The sequence below is a fragment of the Zalophus californianus genome, chromosome 1 (assembly GCF_009762305.2).
Source record: "Zalophus californianus isolate mZalCal1 chromosome 1, mZalCal1.pri.v2, whole genome shotgun sequence".
Taxonomy (NCBI): domain Eukaryota; kingdom Metazoa; phylum Chordata; class Mammalia; order Carnivora; family Otariidae; genus Zalophus; species Zalophus californianus.
Genome location: NC_045595.1, coordinates 206,739,700 through 206,756,749, shown reverse-complemented (window position 1 = coordinate 206,756,749; position 17,050 = coordinate 206,739,700). Strand labels below are relative to the sequence as shown.

At 40.3% G+C, this 17,050-nt stretch overlaps 1 protein-coding gene across 1 annotated transcript in view; it reads right to left on the bottom strand.

Annotated features, from left to right (window-relative positions):
- The window catches only part of MORC3 (MORC family CW-type zinc finger 3), a 41,847-nt gene extending 24,890 nt beyond the window's left edge, over nucleotides 1-16,957 (bottom strand). The window contains 9 exon segments of the mRNA XM_035727929.1: nucleotides 447-593; nucleotide 1,913; nucleotides 2,066-2,213; nucleotides 2,802-2,892; nucleotides 2,894-2,977; nucleotides 2,979-3,018; nucleotides 4,085-4,217; nucleotides 5,912-5,984; nucleotides 15,656-16,957. Of these exon segments, the coding sequence (XP_035583822.1) occupies nucleotides 447-593; nucleotide 1,913; nucleotides 2,066-2,213; nucleotides 2,802-2,892; nucleotides 2,894-2,977; nucleotides 2,979-3,018; nucleotides 4,085-4,217; nucleotides 5,912-5,984; nucleotides 15,656-15,694 (756 nt within the window). The 5' untranslated portion in view covers nucleotides 15,695-16,957.
- Nucleotides 16,958-17,050: the final 93 nt, after the last annotated feature.

Here is a 17,050-nt window from a genome sequence, read left to right as displayed (position 1 = left end):
CTAACCACCCAGTGAAAAAACAAGTGCTGTTAGACCTGATGACTTTACAATTAAAAAACTTTTCTGAGCAGGGGCACCTGGGTGGCTCAGTCATTGGGCGTCTGACTTCGGCTCAGGTCTTGATCCCAGGGTCCCGGGATCGAGCCCAGCATCGGGATCGCTGCTCAGCAGGAAGCCTGCTTCTCCCTCCCCCACTCCCCCTGCTTCTGTTCCCTCTCTCACTGTCTCTCTCTCTGTCAAGTAAATAAATAAAAATCTTTAAAAAAACAAAAAAAATTTTTTGAGCAAATAAAGCAATCAGTGTGCTCATGAAAAGTGAAATAAATTGGTTCCTGTCTGAGATACTTTTACTTAGAGATCACTGACAGCATTTGTAACACAAGTGGATAACACAATTTCCATTATTTGATGATATTTCTCATGTCCAGAAAGAGCTGAATACATACCCTCAGGGAAATAGTCACTCTCAGGAGCAATTTGTCCATCCTCTCTTGCTTCTTGTACCCTTTCTTCCCTGTTGTCTCATCTAAATCTTCAGGAATTCTGATGTCATATTTATCCTTATCAAAATCAAACTCCGTTGCATTTTGTAGCTATAAAAACAATTTTTTGAAAGAGCTAAATTTTAACTTCCCAGCAAGATAAGCAAATATACTTAATTAACAAAACAAAACACCTACCCGTCCTGGTTGGGGGTGAGGGGGGAGACGAAAGCAAGGGAAAACAAAAGAAAAGGAATCCAGGAAGATGCAGAAAAACTGTATACATTCACACACTGCTGGCGGGAAGTCAAATGCTAGAGCCACTCTGAAAAACATTCTGGCAGTTTCTTAAAAAACGAAACAGGCAACTACCATAGGACCTAGCAATTATACTCTTGGGCATTATCTTAGAAAAAGAAAGACTATATTTCCACAAAAACCTGTACACAAATGTTTACAGCTTTATTTGCAATAACTCAAAATGATAAAAATCCAGATGTTCTTTAACTGGTGAATGGTTGAACACACGATGGTCCAACCATACAATACTACTCAGCAAGGACAAGGAAGTAAACTACTGACACACACAGGAACCCAGATGAATCTCCAGAGAAATATGTGAATGAAAAAAGCCAATCCCAAAAGCTTTCACACTATAAGATTCTATTCATATAACATTCTTAAAATGATGAAGTTACAGAAATGGAGACCATGTTAGAGGTTGTCAGGGATTAAGGAGGGAGGGGGTGTGGATATAAAAGGCCAACATGAGGGATCGCGGTTGATGAAAACATCTGTCTCTTGACTCTATCAATGTCGATATCAACACTACTGTACTACAGTTTTGCAAAATGCTGCCACTGGGGGAAACTGGATAAAGAGTACATGAGATTTGTGCACACAAATCTACAGGTATCTCAAAATAAAAAGTGTAAATTTAAAAAAGAGGGGAGTGAGAATGGGAGCGGCTTGACAGCAAAACAAGAAAAAAAGAGAATATAAATCAGAAAAGATTTAAAGTATTTTAGGCTTACCACTCAATTTGTGCTTCATTCCTATCATTCTGTGTGTCTAAATATCTCAACATTACTACATTCCTCCTAAGTTTTAAAAAAACCTTATTTGCAAATGATTTTATCCTCACAAGGATACAGGACTACAATCTTTAGCAATACAGATGTCTCATCTACATTACTTTTCTCACCAGTTGTTAAATTATGCTTGGCTTTAAGTAACTGACAAAGATTTCTCTTCCTAACTTACACAAGTAGGGCTTATTAGCTGGGATATTTTCTTCCCCTTTCTTTTTGAGAAGGGGTAGAATAACAGAAAGTGAGAATTGAGCTCTATGGTTACTGAATGGCAGGGCTAGAAATTTAGTTTTAATAGGAAATTATCTCAAATTGAAGGCAAAGTGGCCTCAACAAAACACTCTTGGAAAAGACAAATCGTTACCTATGCCAAAAAATCAGTGCCTTCCAACATATTTGTACTCCATGTGACAATGGGATCATGTAATACAACCATTCCTGCACGAGCACTTGCCTTTCCCAATGAGAAACCATTTGCCGAGTCTCAGTTACCTTCTGAGGTTCCAGATGATGATCCTCGTCCCCTTCTTACCCATGATAGCATCCAGTTCGGCCAGTAATTTCTGTTCCGTAGAAAACAGAGAATGTTCCAGAATTGCTGCAAGGCTTGCTTTGGATTCTGATAAATTTATCATCTGTCGTATATCTTAAGTTAAAGACTTAGACCAGCAACATTTTTTTCACAATTGCAATATGGTGACTGAAACAGTAACAGATAACTATTTCCTAAATCAATTTCTAAGTTTTAAAACTGTAGTTTGATTTCAGATGAACACCAAGAAAGATGAAGTATGAGCAAGTTTATTATGACTCCTAACTAATTTAATGGTTCCTAATATCTGAATGTGTTTTATACACAGAATGTGTTTATACACAGAAGACAGTTTCCTAAAGATACCTTGCTTTTCATGGGCTTATAGGGAAATTTCAAGGCAGACCACACATCTTATTAGGCATAATGCAACTGAAATAAAAGGGGAGAGCTACAGGAAGCTGCACACAGAATGCAACCACCTTATGTTAAGGGTTTCCATGGCACAATTCCAACAGAAGAGAGAAAAGAGACAAAGGCTTAGCCTCAGATCTAAGAGGGCAATGGGGTAGGAACAACAGCGATCATGGAAACTGTGATTAAAAAACGAGAATCTAGAGGAGGGCAAAAGGAGGGAAGGGTTCAGAGTATTTCTTCAGTTTCTCCATAGTTTCTATTTCAAAATCAAAAGGATATGGTGTTTGTTGAATGCCACTATTGGGACAACAACATGATCTGCTTTAATGACTTCCAAGTAGGTCTGAGATAAGAAGCCCACACTCATGCTTTTCTCCATTTTTGGTGAACACGATTGCATCTTTACCCAAACGCATAGAACCTGACTTAAAGCCATTCCCATACAATCCAACTGGGGACATGACCATTCATGGTGACTTTGTCACTGAAGCCAAAGCTAAAAAGGAAAAAAAAAATTTTTTTAAATAAATATGTATAATCTTCATTTTTTTAATTCAAAAATTATAATATCAAGTAAAAAGCCTGGGTATAAACGTTAGCCTCATCCTCTAGTTGCATAATCTTAGGCAAACTACTTTTAATCTATTTGACATTTTTCCCCATCTCTAAAATGAAAACTAAATCTGCATCATAGGGTGTATGAATTATACACTAAAACAGGAGCTCATTGCCTAGCACATCCTGCCAAAATGACTGAGTTCTCATTTGGGCTCCTGAGACCCTTGAGATTTTACCCCATGATATTTCTTCTAAATGCAAACAACTCCCTTGATCTCAGCAAGCCTACTGTAGTATGATTACTAATGGCATCGACTAGAGTTTTTGGCAGAATAACAAGTATTTAGGGACAGTAGAAAGGGCTCTGCTGCCACCTTTTCTCTATCCTGTATTGGTTACTAGGTACCTTGGCTTCCTTTTCGGGCACACCTGGCTTCACACTGACATCTATTCTGTGACCCTAGAGCCCAAGGCTTCATGACTATTTTATCTTGCTTCCTTCCTTATCCTCAGAATCCCTTTAAAATGACTCCCCACCAAAAGTGGCATTTTACTGGAAATACTGGTTAAAACTAATTAACACTGGAGTATAAATAACTGCTATCACTGTACTATAACTTTAAAGGAATGGTGGAATTTTGGATAAGTCAGACATGCAGAGGATGAGAACGGCAGGATTGTCTGATAATCAAATAGTAGTAGGAAATGATGGGAAGACTTAAGAGAACAGATGGGCTGGGGGAATAGCATATCATATTTAAAAAACAAAAAGTATGGGCAATAAGTAGGACCCATGAAGCCCCTGAACTGGGTAAAAGCAATATTTTTAAGAAATGTGACACTTTTGGGGCGCCTGGGTGGCTCAGCTGGTTAAGCGTCTGCCTTCAGCTCAGGTCACAACGAGTCCTGTGTCAGGCTCCCTTTCCCTCTGTCCTTCACCTTGCTTGTGCTCTCTCTCGCTCCCTCTCTTCAAAAAAAGAAAGAAATGTGACACTTTTACATACCTTAGCATTTTATGTAACTTATCTGAAGTCATACCATTCCCATTATCAGTGAATGTCAAGCATATATGGTCATTTATCACTGTTTTGTCAATCCATATCTGTTTAGCATTCACATCAGGATCGTAAGCATTATCTGGGAAACAGAAGTTTGAGAAATTTTGATTTTTCATTTTAAAGAGCAATTAGTTAAGTACAATCCTTTAACAAGCAACATATTTTTTAAAAATTGAAATGTTTAGTAACTCCTAAAATTTGAAAACATGAAACGAATGTACCTTGCTATACATCATTCACTGATCATTACAAAATTAGCTCTTTCCAAAGCCCTCCATTTGTCACACTGGTACCCACTATACTGAAAAAGTACAAACAAGAAGAATGACTGTACCTAAGAGACGAATGAGACAGGGAGGTCTTCCTCTGCCCCAAGAACCGGCCTGGCTATCAAGAGAGAAACTGAGAGCTAAGTGTCTTCTCGCACTACAAGCTGACACTGAGGGAATGCAATGCAGTTACTGAATAACCAAGGAACCAGTCATGTTTTCTGCTAAGCTGGATACACAGATAAAGGTTTATCTTCTACACAGTTCTTCAAATTGTGGGCCCTTTCCAATCTAACCAAAGTTTTCTGGTGGCTTTTACATTTCTATGATCTCTGTACAGATCCCCATTTAACACTCTTGTTTAGCTTCCTTGTTTGTCTCAGAATAAATAAGTAGGAAGGAATACATTAAAAAAAAAAACACCACACCGAAAAATTAAAAAAAATGTCAACAGAAGCAGCAATAACATCAGCTTGTCAACTATCTAAGTTCTACGTGAACATCCTTAACTGACCACAAATACTTGCTGAGGTATATTTTGAAGTCTTTATGACTAAACATAAATAATGGTTCTCAAACTATCCTTCCATAAGGCAGCCTAGAACTAAAATCAACTTTGTAATCAACAACATTGGGAGAAATGGTGTTTCACTTAAGTTTGGTACAGCACAAAGAGCTCCAGGACTTTCAGCTGCTCTAACCCAAAGCCAGACAATCACTGTACATGAACGATCAATCCCAGGTTGGGTGGCTCCTCTGGGTTGCCATAAAAAAAGAATGGCTCTGAATAGCTGCAGTGTTATACCCACTTCCGGGTTTTTAAAAAACCAGCTGAAGAGCACATGTTAGCTGGGAGACTTTGGAAAATCTAACTAGCCAAAGAAAAGAAGGGTGCTCAAAAGTTCCTCCTTTTTTTTCCCCCTCTCTTATACATCTAAGAGAGAATCCTTTCTTGACAAATACATAAATCTTAAAAAAAATTTCACATGCAAGAATTTTCCAGATAGAAAAAAATCATGACCCATAATGCAAATCTGATCACAACCATGCCTCTTTTCATGTTCACTGAAACACTATTAAAATACAATTCTATACCTAATCATTCTGTTGGAGGAAACAAAAATGTATTATCACAAATCTAATGTAACATTAATCCCCCTACTTACTAACATCAGAAAAAACAAATCGACTGTTATATGTACTTTCCAGCTATTAAAAAACACAATTCCCATTTTTGCAGTATGTCAATTTCTTTTATAATCAGAATAAAACTATTTTCAACATGTTTCATAAATTTAGCAAAATACTTTAATAGTACAGAGAAGGTTGAGCAGCAATTAATTTGACATCTATTTGAATAGTTGTTATGCTAGATAACCTTTACTGATGGTATCAAAATACATGTTTTATTAAACAGCACATTTGCATATTATTTTTCAATGAAAAGTTTTTTAAAACTTCAATTGCAAGCAACATATTATACATTAATGTCAATTTTACATACCTATTAGTTCAGCAACTGCACTGAATGGCCAAGTGTGACTAGTAGAATTTGTATGTAAAAACTTCGGGCAAAGCTGAAACAAAGCAATGATTCATGTAAATTTATTCAAGTCATACTTTTGAGAACAGAAACCAATATAATTTTCTGTCCCTGTATTAAACAACATTGGGGCACCCGGCTGGTTCAGTTGGTAGAGCCTGTGACTCTTGATCTTGGGGTTGTGAGTTCAAGACCCACGTTGGGTGTGGATATTACTTAAAAATAAAATCTTTAGGGGGCGCCTGCGTGGCTGAGTCAGTTGAGCGGCTGCCTTTGGCTCAGGTCATGATCCCAGGGTCCTGGGATCGAGCCCCACGTCCAGCTCCCTGCTCAGCGGAGAGCCTGCTTCGCCCTCTCCCTCTGCCTGCCACTCTGCCTACTTATGCTCTCTTTCTGTCAAATAAATAAAATCTTTACAAATAAATAATAAATAAATAAATAAATAAACAAAATCTTTAAAAGAATAAAAAGAAAATAATCAACATTGAGACCAAGCAAAAATAATAGCTGCTTGCTTCAGGATATACGTGGAAGTTATAACCTTGAAGATAAGATTCTTGGAAGGCTGTGCTAATCAACTAAATAGTTTACTCATCAACACCTGCTTCAACACCTGCTTCAAAAACCTTGCCTCCTTGGGTCCACCAATCCGAAGCCATGATATCATAAACCACCCAATCAAAAAGTTACCCAGCTCCCAAGGCCTACCTCAAAATTACTGTGAGACACAACTAAGATTTTGCCAAGGGAGTGTTTTTTCCTGAGTGCATTAGCTTAATAAACTCAACTTCACTTATTAATCAACAGGCTTTTCTAGTGGTCTCTTGGAAGGCCAGTATTTGATACTTTTTATATTATTGACTCCCAGTTCATTATAGTTAAAACTTGGCAGTGGAGTAATATATCTATCAACCCTTTACACAATGTCAAATAAAAGTTCAAATCCAAGGACTTCAGGTCTGATTTTATTCACAGTAATACAGTATGAAAGACTATGCCAATCAACCTCATGCTACAGGGAACTCTCTAAATTCCTGAGTAATATAGATAGCAAACATGTAAAAATGTACAAGTGGCCTTCAAAGGCTGAGGCTGAAAAATTTCCAATTCAGACAGTTTCCATGCAATGGGGATTTTGTGTTCATTTTGAACTGATTATCTTATATTTAAGAAAAAAAAGAGGGGCACTTTTAAGTATTCAATGTGAAGAGCTCTGGAAATGTGATGAGATTATAGATTATAAATGAAACCAACTGAGTTTGTAGTGCTCAGCTGCTGCCACAAGGTGTCAGAAAGAGGTCTATTTTTCCTTTGTCCACACTTGGTTTTAGATAATTCCCAGGCATTCACTCACCATTAGACTGAAGTACACATGTGAGAAATGAAATTCTGTAGAAAAGCAGTCTTCAAACTGGAGTATGGCACACAATCATGAATATGAAGTAATTCAGCCTTTCTACAGCATATGTTACAAAGAGTTTTTTAATAAAAATCAACTTCCAGATCTTCATCGTGCACAAGAGGCCTTTCTCAAATTAATCTACCTGAGACAGTGCCAGGGGTCAGCCATGAGGAGGCTCTTTACGTCCCAGCTGCCTGCCTTTGCATAATTATCACGCTACCATTTATAGAATGACATACTCCTCACCTGTTATCAATTTTACAATGGGGAATGGCTTTGGAGTGTGAAACTTCTGGCTACCAAAGGAGAAGACACCCTTAGAATATCTGTCTTTGCTCTATTAATTTATGCATTTCTGTTAGGTGTGAAATCTGGAATTGGAAATGGGGGTACTGCGAATTTTAGATGTACTGGCAGAATGTGGTAGTGGGAATGTCAATTTTCATTTAATGTCTTCATCCTATGTATCAATTCCAAATTGACAATGGTACACACTGTTCTTGCATAAGAGCCCCAGGAGAGCAAAGCAAAGGCATCAATAAGAAATAACTGAACGGTAAACAGTGGCTTTTTCAACTCTTCTGAATTCTCATCTCTAGAACATGTCATTAGCTGTGGAGGGAAAAAAACACCCTTGAACGGCCAAAGCAGTGATACACACGTAGACACATATACAGACACACAAATATGCACGCGAAGCAGAGTATGTTTAGGTGTGTGACCTTGGGAAAAAGCTTAACCTCTGTGCCTCAAGTTCTGTCATCTATAAAAATGGGGATGATAATCGTATCAGCTTACCAGGGATTAAGACTATTAAATGAGTTAATATTTGTAAATGCTTAGAAGACCAACTGGAACATAATAAGCACTGTGTGTGTGTGTGTGTGTGTGCGCGCGTGCGCTTATTTTAAGTATTCCTTAAAGGCACAACTGAGCTCATATAGAAATAAAAATTAAGGAAGGGGCGCCTGGGTGGCTCAGTCAGTTGAGCATCTGCCTTCAGCTCCAGTTATGATCCCAGAGTTCCAGGAGTGAGCAGCATCAGGCTCCCTGCTCAGCGGGAAGTCCGCTTCTCCCTCTCCCTCTGCCCCTCACCCCAGTCATGTGCACTCTTTCTCTCTGGATCTCTCAAATAAATAAATAACCTTAAAAATATTTTAAAAAGGAAAATCTTTAAGGGCTTCGAGTAAAGAAGGAATTAACAACAAAAATAAGATTTGAAAATAAGGATACAATGAGTGAGATGCTTAACTGAAATACAGAGTTTTTTTTTTTTTTAAGGTTTTGGTTTTAATGGTAACTCAGGGATAGGAGATTTGGAAGTAACTGCCCCTCCCCACACCTCAATAAGAAGTTGGGGGCAGCAGGACTCTCTCTAATGGGAAGCTTGTTTGTTTTGGTCTAGATGCTTTAAAAAAAAAAAAGTGTAACAGGAAGCTCTGTAAAAAGGGGCATGCCTTCACTTTGGTTAAGTGTTTCGATTTCTATAACCTGTGGAAACACTATGGAGACACAACCTCAACCAGACCACATAGGATTCTCTTAGCTCATTATTTCGGAGAATATTTGAGTACAAAACCTAAAATAAGGGAACAATCATTTAAGGAACAATCCACCAGGAGAAAATGTTAGCAGACAAGATACAGTAGTATTAGACATCACTTCCCACCCCTAAACATTAGGAAACACACACACACAAATGATATGCTCTGAAGACTGCACAGATTTTTTTAAAGAATTAATATAACTTTTAGAATCAACAAGTAGTCACACATTTTAAAAATCAGTTAAATATAAAACTTTTTTGGAAGCCTGAACATATGTACACCCCTGTTCATAGCAGCCTTATTCACAATATGTTTACCTGTGCTCCTGCCTGAAACTGTTTTCTAATGAAGGGGGGGAAAAAAGAGAAATAAACCTAGAAGAACAAAAATGATCAGAGAAGTGATGGATAATAGGAGATAAAATAGTAGTTTGGAAATTGGAAAGCACAAATAGTGACAACTGATTTAACAGCCTTTGTAAAGAGCGGAATCTGAAACCTAAAAGAGATGGGAAACAAAACAAGAAGCAAAACAAGACCAGGAACCTTGGCAGAACTCCAGAAAGCCTCAGGAATTAAGACTTCCTCGGGCCTCCAAAGTCAAAGGTACTAGAGGCTGTATGAAAACAAGACAGCTTCAAAGTCTTTAAAGAAGCAGTAAAGATTTCCCTCTCGTTCCTTCTTTCACCCTGCCAACTACTCGACGCAAACCGGCAGAAAACTGGAGGTCTGTTCTCTGGAGAAAGTGATGATGGCAAGTTCAGGGACAAGGAAAACAGGTGGGTTAAAAGCAAGTCAGCAAATAGCCCAGAAATAAACCCTCACATATATGGTCAAATGATTTTCCACAAGGGTGTAAAGACCATTCAATAGGAAAAAGACAGTCTTTTCAATAAAGAGTGCTGGGAAAGCTAGATATCCTTATGTAAAAGACTCAAGTTGTACCTTTACCTCACAACATATAGAGAAAAAAAGAACATCTTAAAATAGATCAAAGATCTAACATAAAGAATTAAAACTACCAAACTCTTAGAAGAAAGCATAGGGGAAAAGTTTCATGACACCGGATTTGGCAATGGTTTCTTGGATATGACACCAAAAGTACAGGAAACGAAACGATATCAATTGTAAAGGATACAACTGGGACGCCAGGATGGCTCAGTTTGTTGTCTGCCTTTGGCTCAGGTCATGATCCCAGGGTCCCTGGATCAAGCCACGTCTCAGCGTCAGACTCCCTGCTCAGTGTGGAGTCTGCTTCTCCCTCTCCCTCTGCGCCCCCCCCCTTGCCCTGCTCGTGCTCACTCTAAGTAAATAAATAAATAAAATATTTTTTTAAAAAATAAAAGATAGAACTGATAGAATGAAAAAGCAATCTACAGAATGGGAAAAAACATCTGCAAATCAAGTATCTGATGAGGTTAATACCCAGAACATATAAAGAACTCCTGCACGAATCAACAAAAAGACTAAAAACCTAATTAAATAGTGGGCAAAGGACTTAGATATCTATTTCTCCAAGGACTGTATACAAATGGCCACTAACACAAGAAAAGATGCTCATCACTAATCATTAGGGATACACAAATCAAAACCACGAGACACCACCTCATACTTATTATATTAGCATGGTCCTATAAAATTAAACATAGAATTGCTATATGATCCAGCAATTCCACTGCTGGGTACATACTGAGAAGAAATGAAAGTAGGATCTTGAAGAGATTATTTGTACAACCCTGTCCATAGCAGCATTATTCACAATAGCCAAAAGGTGGAAGGCACATAAATATCTATCAATGAATGGATAAACAAAATGTGTTATATTCATACAAGGGAATATTATTCGGCCTCAAATAGAAAAGATCCCTTGGGCGCCTGCCTTCGGCTCCGGTCATGATCCTGGAGTCCCGGGATCGAGTCCTGCATCGGGCTCCCTGCTCAGCGGGGAGTCTGCTTCTCCCTCTGACCCTCCCCCCCGTCATGTGCTCTCTCTCTGTCTCTCATTCTCGCTCTAATAAATAAATAAAAATAAAATCTTTAAAAATAAATAAGATTTAAAAAAAAGAAAAGAAAAGATCCCTTGACATATGTTACAACTGGATGAACCACCCTGAGAACATTATGCTAAGTGAAATAAGCCAGTCACAAAAAGACAAGTAACTGATGATTACACTTATATGCGATACCTACAGTAGTCAAATTCACAGAAAGTAGAATCGTGGTTGCTAGGGGCTGTGGGAAGGAAGAATGGAGATTTATTTTTTAATAGGTATAGAGTTTTAGTTTTGCAAGATGAAAAGAGTTCTGGAGACTGTACAACAATGTGAATGTATTTAACACTACTGACTTAAATACTTAAAAATGGTCAAGATGGTAAATTTTATGTTAAGTGTATTTTACCACAGTAATAAAGAGCTAAATACCAAGTCAGCAAACTGAACAACGTGATACACCCATCTTCTTTCCCCAGCTGAGCTTTCAGAAGAGCTAGCAGCCAGAATTATCTATACCATGGCAAAAGATTAGATGCAGAATTCCTCTCTGGAAAACCGAATGACTTCTAAAAGTTTCATGTGCTTCTTTTACAGTTGTGCCAGGCCTTTCTGGATAGCATCTTATTTCTGTTGTTCCCACTTTATAAAAATTACTTAAAAATTTTTTAAGTTATTTTTTTAAGATTTTATTTAAATTCCAATTAGCTAGCATACTGTGTAATATTAGTTTCAACACTTACAGTGATTGTGATTCAACCATATAGTATTCAACACTTCATTACAACATCCGGTGCTCATCACAAATTTTTACGTTACTTTAAACAAACCTATTTTATTTTCTAACACTTCCATTCTTTAGGCTCTTACAAATACTGATAAAGGGTGCCCCCAACAAAACGTAACTGATTCCTACCTATATGATCACCCAACACTGAAGCCTACCAAAGGAGCTCTATTCATGTATGAATACCTTCCAGTCAGCTGTGTGTCTTACTCGGAAATGTAATCAGGTTAACCATCTCCAGACATTTGAGACTGTAAGATTAGAAGTCGAAAACACAAAGTAAAAGGAACAAAGAAAGTAGAGGCAATGCAGTGAGCAAAAGAAAACTTCAAAAATACTGTGATCAATATGCCCAGTGATAACAAATATTTTGTCCAGGGGAGAGGAGTGAGTGAGTGAGTGAGTGAGTGAGTGAGTGAGTGAGTGAGTGAGTGTGTGTGTGTGTGTGTGTGTGTGTGTGTCCAGGGGAGATGAGTGTGTGTGTGTGTACAGCATTTTGTTTTTTTAAGTAGGCTCCACACCCAATGTGGGGCTTGAACTTATGACCCTGAGATCAATAGTCGTACATTCCACTGACTGAGCCAGCCAGGCACCCCTCTCCAGGGAAGATTTTGAAAAGACATTCAGTGGGGCACCCGGGTGGTGCAGTCTGTTAAGTGTCTGACTCTTGGTTTCAGTTCAGGTCCTGATCTCAGAGTCTGCTTCAGACTCTCCCTCTCCCCCTCCTCCCTGCTGTGTGCACATGCTCTCTCTCTCAAATAAATCTTTAAAAAAAAAAAAAGATATATAATTATATATAAAATCAATATAATTATTTAATTATAATAGTTAAATAGTAGGAGAACATGTGGAGGAAATCTCACAGAAAAGAAACAATGAGTAGGAAAACAGGAGAGAAAAGAAAACAGAAAAACAGAGGGAAGAAATATGTCAAATAAATGAGAAATCTTTCCAGATTATTAGGAACTTGAGTTTCCAGCCTAAGTGCCCAATACAATACATAGGACTCTAAAAGCATGCTTTAAATTTCTAAGAGAAATCATTCCTAATTTAGAATTATAAATCCAGATAAATGATATGTAAAGAGCAAGCAATGGTAGCATAAACCTATTTCTAAGAAATGACATAAAATTTTTTTCTTCCCGTGTACTCTGCTCTCAGGAAGCTATACCTGTTTTTGGAAGGACGGATGGACTCCACCACTACCAGGAACAAAAATAACAATATTTACTGAGTGCTTTCTGCATGCACAGACCTTTTATATGTATTTGCTCTTTTACTGTTTAAAACCACCCTTTGAGGTGCCCACCATCCTTCAGACTGGAAACTCAGGCACAGAGAGAGCAAGTCATTTGCCAAGGTTACATATCCAGTTGTCAGTCAGGATTTGAACCCAGGCAGGTGGGCTCCAGAGCCCATGCTCTCAATCATTAATCTACTGCGCCTGCCAAGGGAGTAAACTCCGAAAGAGGAATATGTGGGATGGAGACACAACGAAAGGGGAAGGAAATTTCCAGAAAGATGATAAAGGGAAGTCCCCAAAACACAAGGGGGCCAACAAAACTGACAAAATATTGGGTGTGCTTGAGCACATCTGGAAAAGATTTTCCAGTTAAAGTTTGGATAAAAGAGCAAATCTAAGCAAACAAAATACAATAAATTAACTTCAGAAAAACAAAAAGCTGTACAACAAAGAAAATGCAATCGTAATTCTGGTTGGCTCATTTGTGAATAATGGTAAGAGTGATAAATCATACAACAATTCAACAAAAAAGAGGTAAGTGCATTGGAAGGATGGGTCAAGGTGAAAAGAGTGTGCACATATCAGTTAAATCCACAGCAGGACTACTGGAAAACAACAAAATGGTACCACCATTTTACTTAGAAATACGAAAGCAGAAAGCAAAAATATGTTTTTGTCACTCTGAATTCCGTTCTTGGATCTCTTGCCCTCCTAAATTAAAATTTTGCATACATCATTACGGTTCACCCCTTGTGTCTTAGGTTTACGACTTCTGACAAATGCATAAACTCATTAATTCCTAGACTCCTAATGAAAGCATCTGATAGCTACACCCAAACAACGAGCATGGCTGTATTCAAATGAAACTTTATGGAAACTGGAATGTCTACGTCACATAATTTTCATATGTTGCAAAATATTCTTTTGATTTTTTCCAACTGTTTAAGAATCATGTTTAAGAATCATTCTTAGCTTATGGGCCATACAAAAACTGGTGGCAAGCTGGATTTGGCCCATGAGCTGTAGTTTGCCAATTCCTGTCCTAAAGCAAAAAGATGGGTGGAGATACAGTCCAGAAGCTGCAGATGGGAGATTACTGCCAATGAGGTTCCAAACAGCCCGTATTACCCACAAAAGAAATATTTAGCACATGGACAGCTGCTTCACCCAGAAAGCCAGCTAACAATACCGGTCTCTTAACACTGTTTTGACCCTTATCTTTGCCCCCTTTATCACCTCAATCTTGAAGAACCTGAGACAGCAACAAGGCGGGGGGGGGGGGGGGGGGGGGGTGCAGGAAAGGAGATGAGAATCCAAGGGCAGAAACAGGATGAAACCAGTTCACTCCTTTTCCCACTACAGGATTTTGGTACAGAATGTGGCCCAATCTGAAGAGAGGGAAGGGCTGGGCATTAAATTGAATAAGATATTTTAAATTAGATGAGGCCCGACTTCACAATACCTGAGGCTAATTGGAAAGCCTTACATCTGCCCAGATTTCACCCAAGCGTGGAAGAGAACCATTAGCAAATATTTAAACCCAGTGGTAAAAGAATAAAGTTGTTCTCTATATTCAAACTACTAAATACTATCTCATTGAATAGGCCAGTTATGTAACCAAAGGAACTTTATTCAGTATAGGTAAAGAACGCTTATATATAGATCAATAAAGATCTAAGAGAAAATAGAAAAATGGGCAAAGGACACAAATAGGTGTTTTTTTAAAAAGTTAAATATTTAACTTTTAAGAAAATGCAAAATAAACCCAGATACATTTCACATTCACCATACAGGAAAACTGTTATAAAGTCCAACAATATCAGGTGTGGGTAAGAATGATTAAATGGAAGAAGTCACAGGGCAATGCACCATTTTTAAAGCAATGGTATTACCATTCGACTGTTAAATTTAACAAGACTATGGTAGCCATTCTCTGGCAAGAGTCACCAACCTCAACAGAGGACGTACCTTCTGTATAACACCAACTTTTTAAGGATAATCAGGTAGGAAAACCACGCCCACATTTTAGGAGGTGAAATTTCAATTCCTGTGTGTGACCACTCCCTACGACTTAAGGCTCATACATACAAGAAACGCTGGAGGATTTCCAGGAACGCCCCAAAACAGACACGACGGAGAGGCTAGAGGAAACGGGAGAACCCAGTGACTTGGTGATCTGGGCCCGAGGGCTTAACTGGAGGGAAGCGGTAGGAATGTGAACGAATCAGGAAGACCCGTCCCGGCTCGCTTCACCCCGTCCCACCGCCTAGAGGTCAAGGCCGCCTGGCATTTCTGGCCGCGGACTGCCGCTCCCGCTCCCTCCCCCTCCGGGGCGCCCCGCGGGCCCTCAGGCCGAGAAGGGGTCAGGGGCCCCGCGGTCCGAGGGGCGGGCAGTCCCGCCACCGAGGCCTCGCCCTCGACCGACAGCTGCGAGGCAGCCAGGAGAGCCGGGAGGAGGGGCCGCAGCCCCGGCCCGCCCCAAAGCCGCGGGGGCAAAACAGATACCCAGCGCTGAGGAAACGGAACGCAGCCCGGCCCGTGCCGCCCGGCCCTGCCCGCCGCCGAGTCGCTCCGCCGACGGGAGCGAGATGGCCGCCCCCTCCCCTGGCCCCACCGCGGCCCCAGCCGCCGCACCGCGCCGACGAGTCGCCACCGCCCACTGCCGGCCCCCCCTCGCTTGCCCGCCTGCCCGCCCCTCCTGGGACACGGCCCGCTCCACCCCTCGCGGATGCTCACCGCGCTGAGGCGGATCCCGCTGGGTGGCTGCGCCGCCATCTTGAGCGAGCTACAAAGCCAGGACCGGCCTCGGCCGCAACCCGACTGGGAGGCGGCCGGGACGACTGTGGGGCCCGCTGGGCCCGCCCACTTCCGGGGCGGGGCGCGCGACTGCCCCGCCCGCCCACTTCCGCCTCAGGCTCAGTTGTATTAACAACGTGGGGGAAGTAAATTGCCGAGGTGGTTGAAGCCGGGGAGAACTGGGCTCGAAGCGTTGGGCTCTGCAAGGAGAGGGGGCATGCGTGAGACTGGGGGGAGCGAAAGAGTCGCTCGCTGCGTTAACTGGACCTGGAAACTTGAGAGTGGAGAGTTTGAAGTCTGTCCGCACGTGCGCTGGGGCCCGGAGAGGTGAACTCGAGGCGCCTGATTGGCTGGACGTGTATTGCACTAAAACAAGCCGCCCATGCCCACCTGTGCCAATGTGATTTGAAACCTTGTTAACGAAATGTAAACTCTGTGCATTTTGGATTTGTTCTGGAAGTCATCATCCTTCGGCCTGGTGAAGAGTCCTTTCTTGCCTGCACGTTTATTGAGTCGTTCCGCTCATGCACACTTGGTGTCGACTTTGCGCTGGGTATCGGGCTAAGTGAGTAGGATATAGAAATGAGTAAGTCTAGGGCTGTTCCATACTGCAGGTAAAGAGAGGATGGAAAGGGTTTTTTAAATATCCATTTAGGTTTTTTGCTTTTTGTTTTTCCTTTTATCTCTTTGTCCTGATTTTTGGGAAGTTTAAGCACATGTCAGGTCTCCAACACTTGTTTTTGTTTAATTTTTTTTAACTAAAAAAAAAAGATCCACCAAAACCCAGTTAACCCATTTCTCCCACCCACTCCCCACCTATTGCGTTTTTTACTGTAATACATTTTCTTTGTAAAAATTCAGATAATATGGAAATATAAAACATAAAATTTACCCCCAATCTCTTCACCAGAACGTATAAACAATTTGGTATACATTAATCCAGGCTTACTATATACTAAATATTATTTCCAATACAGATGGTCTTCCCACTTGCCATGGTTCTACTTAGGATTTGTCAACTTTACCATGGTGTGGAAATGATATGCATTCAGTAGAAACTGTACTTGGGGCGTGCCTGGGTAACTCAGTCGGTTGCGCGTCTGCCTTCAGCTCAGTTCATGATCCCAGGGTCCTGGGATGGAGCCCCGCATTGGGCTCCTTGCTCACCGGGGAGCCTCCTTCTCCCTTTCCCTCTGCCCTTACCCCACCTTTCTCCTCCCACTCGTGATACTTCTCTCTCTTGCTCTGCACTCTCTCAAATAAATAAATAAATAAAATCTTAAAATAAAAAAAGAGGGACGCCTGGGTGGCTCAGTTGGTTAAGCAACTGCCTTC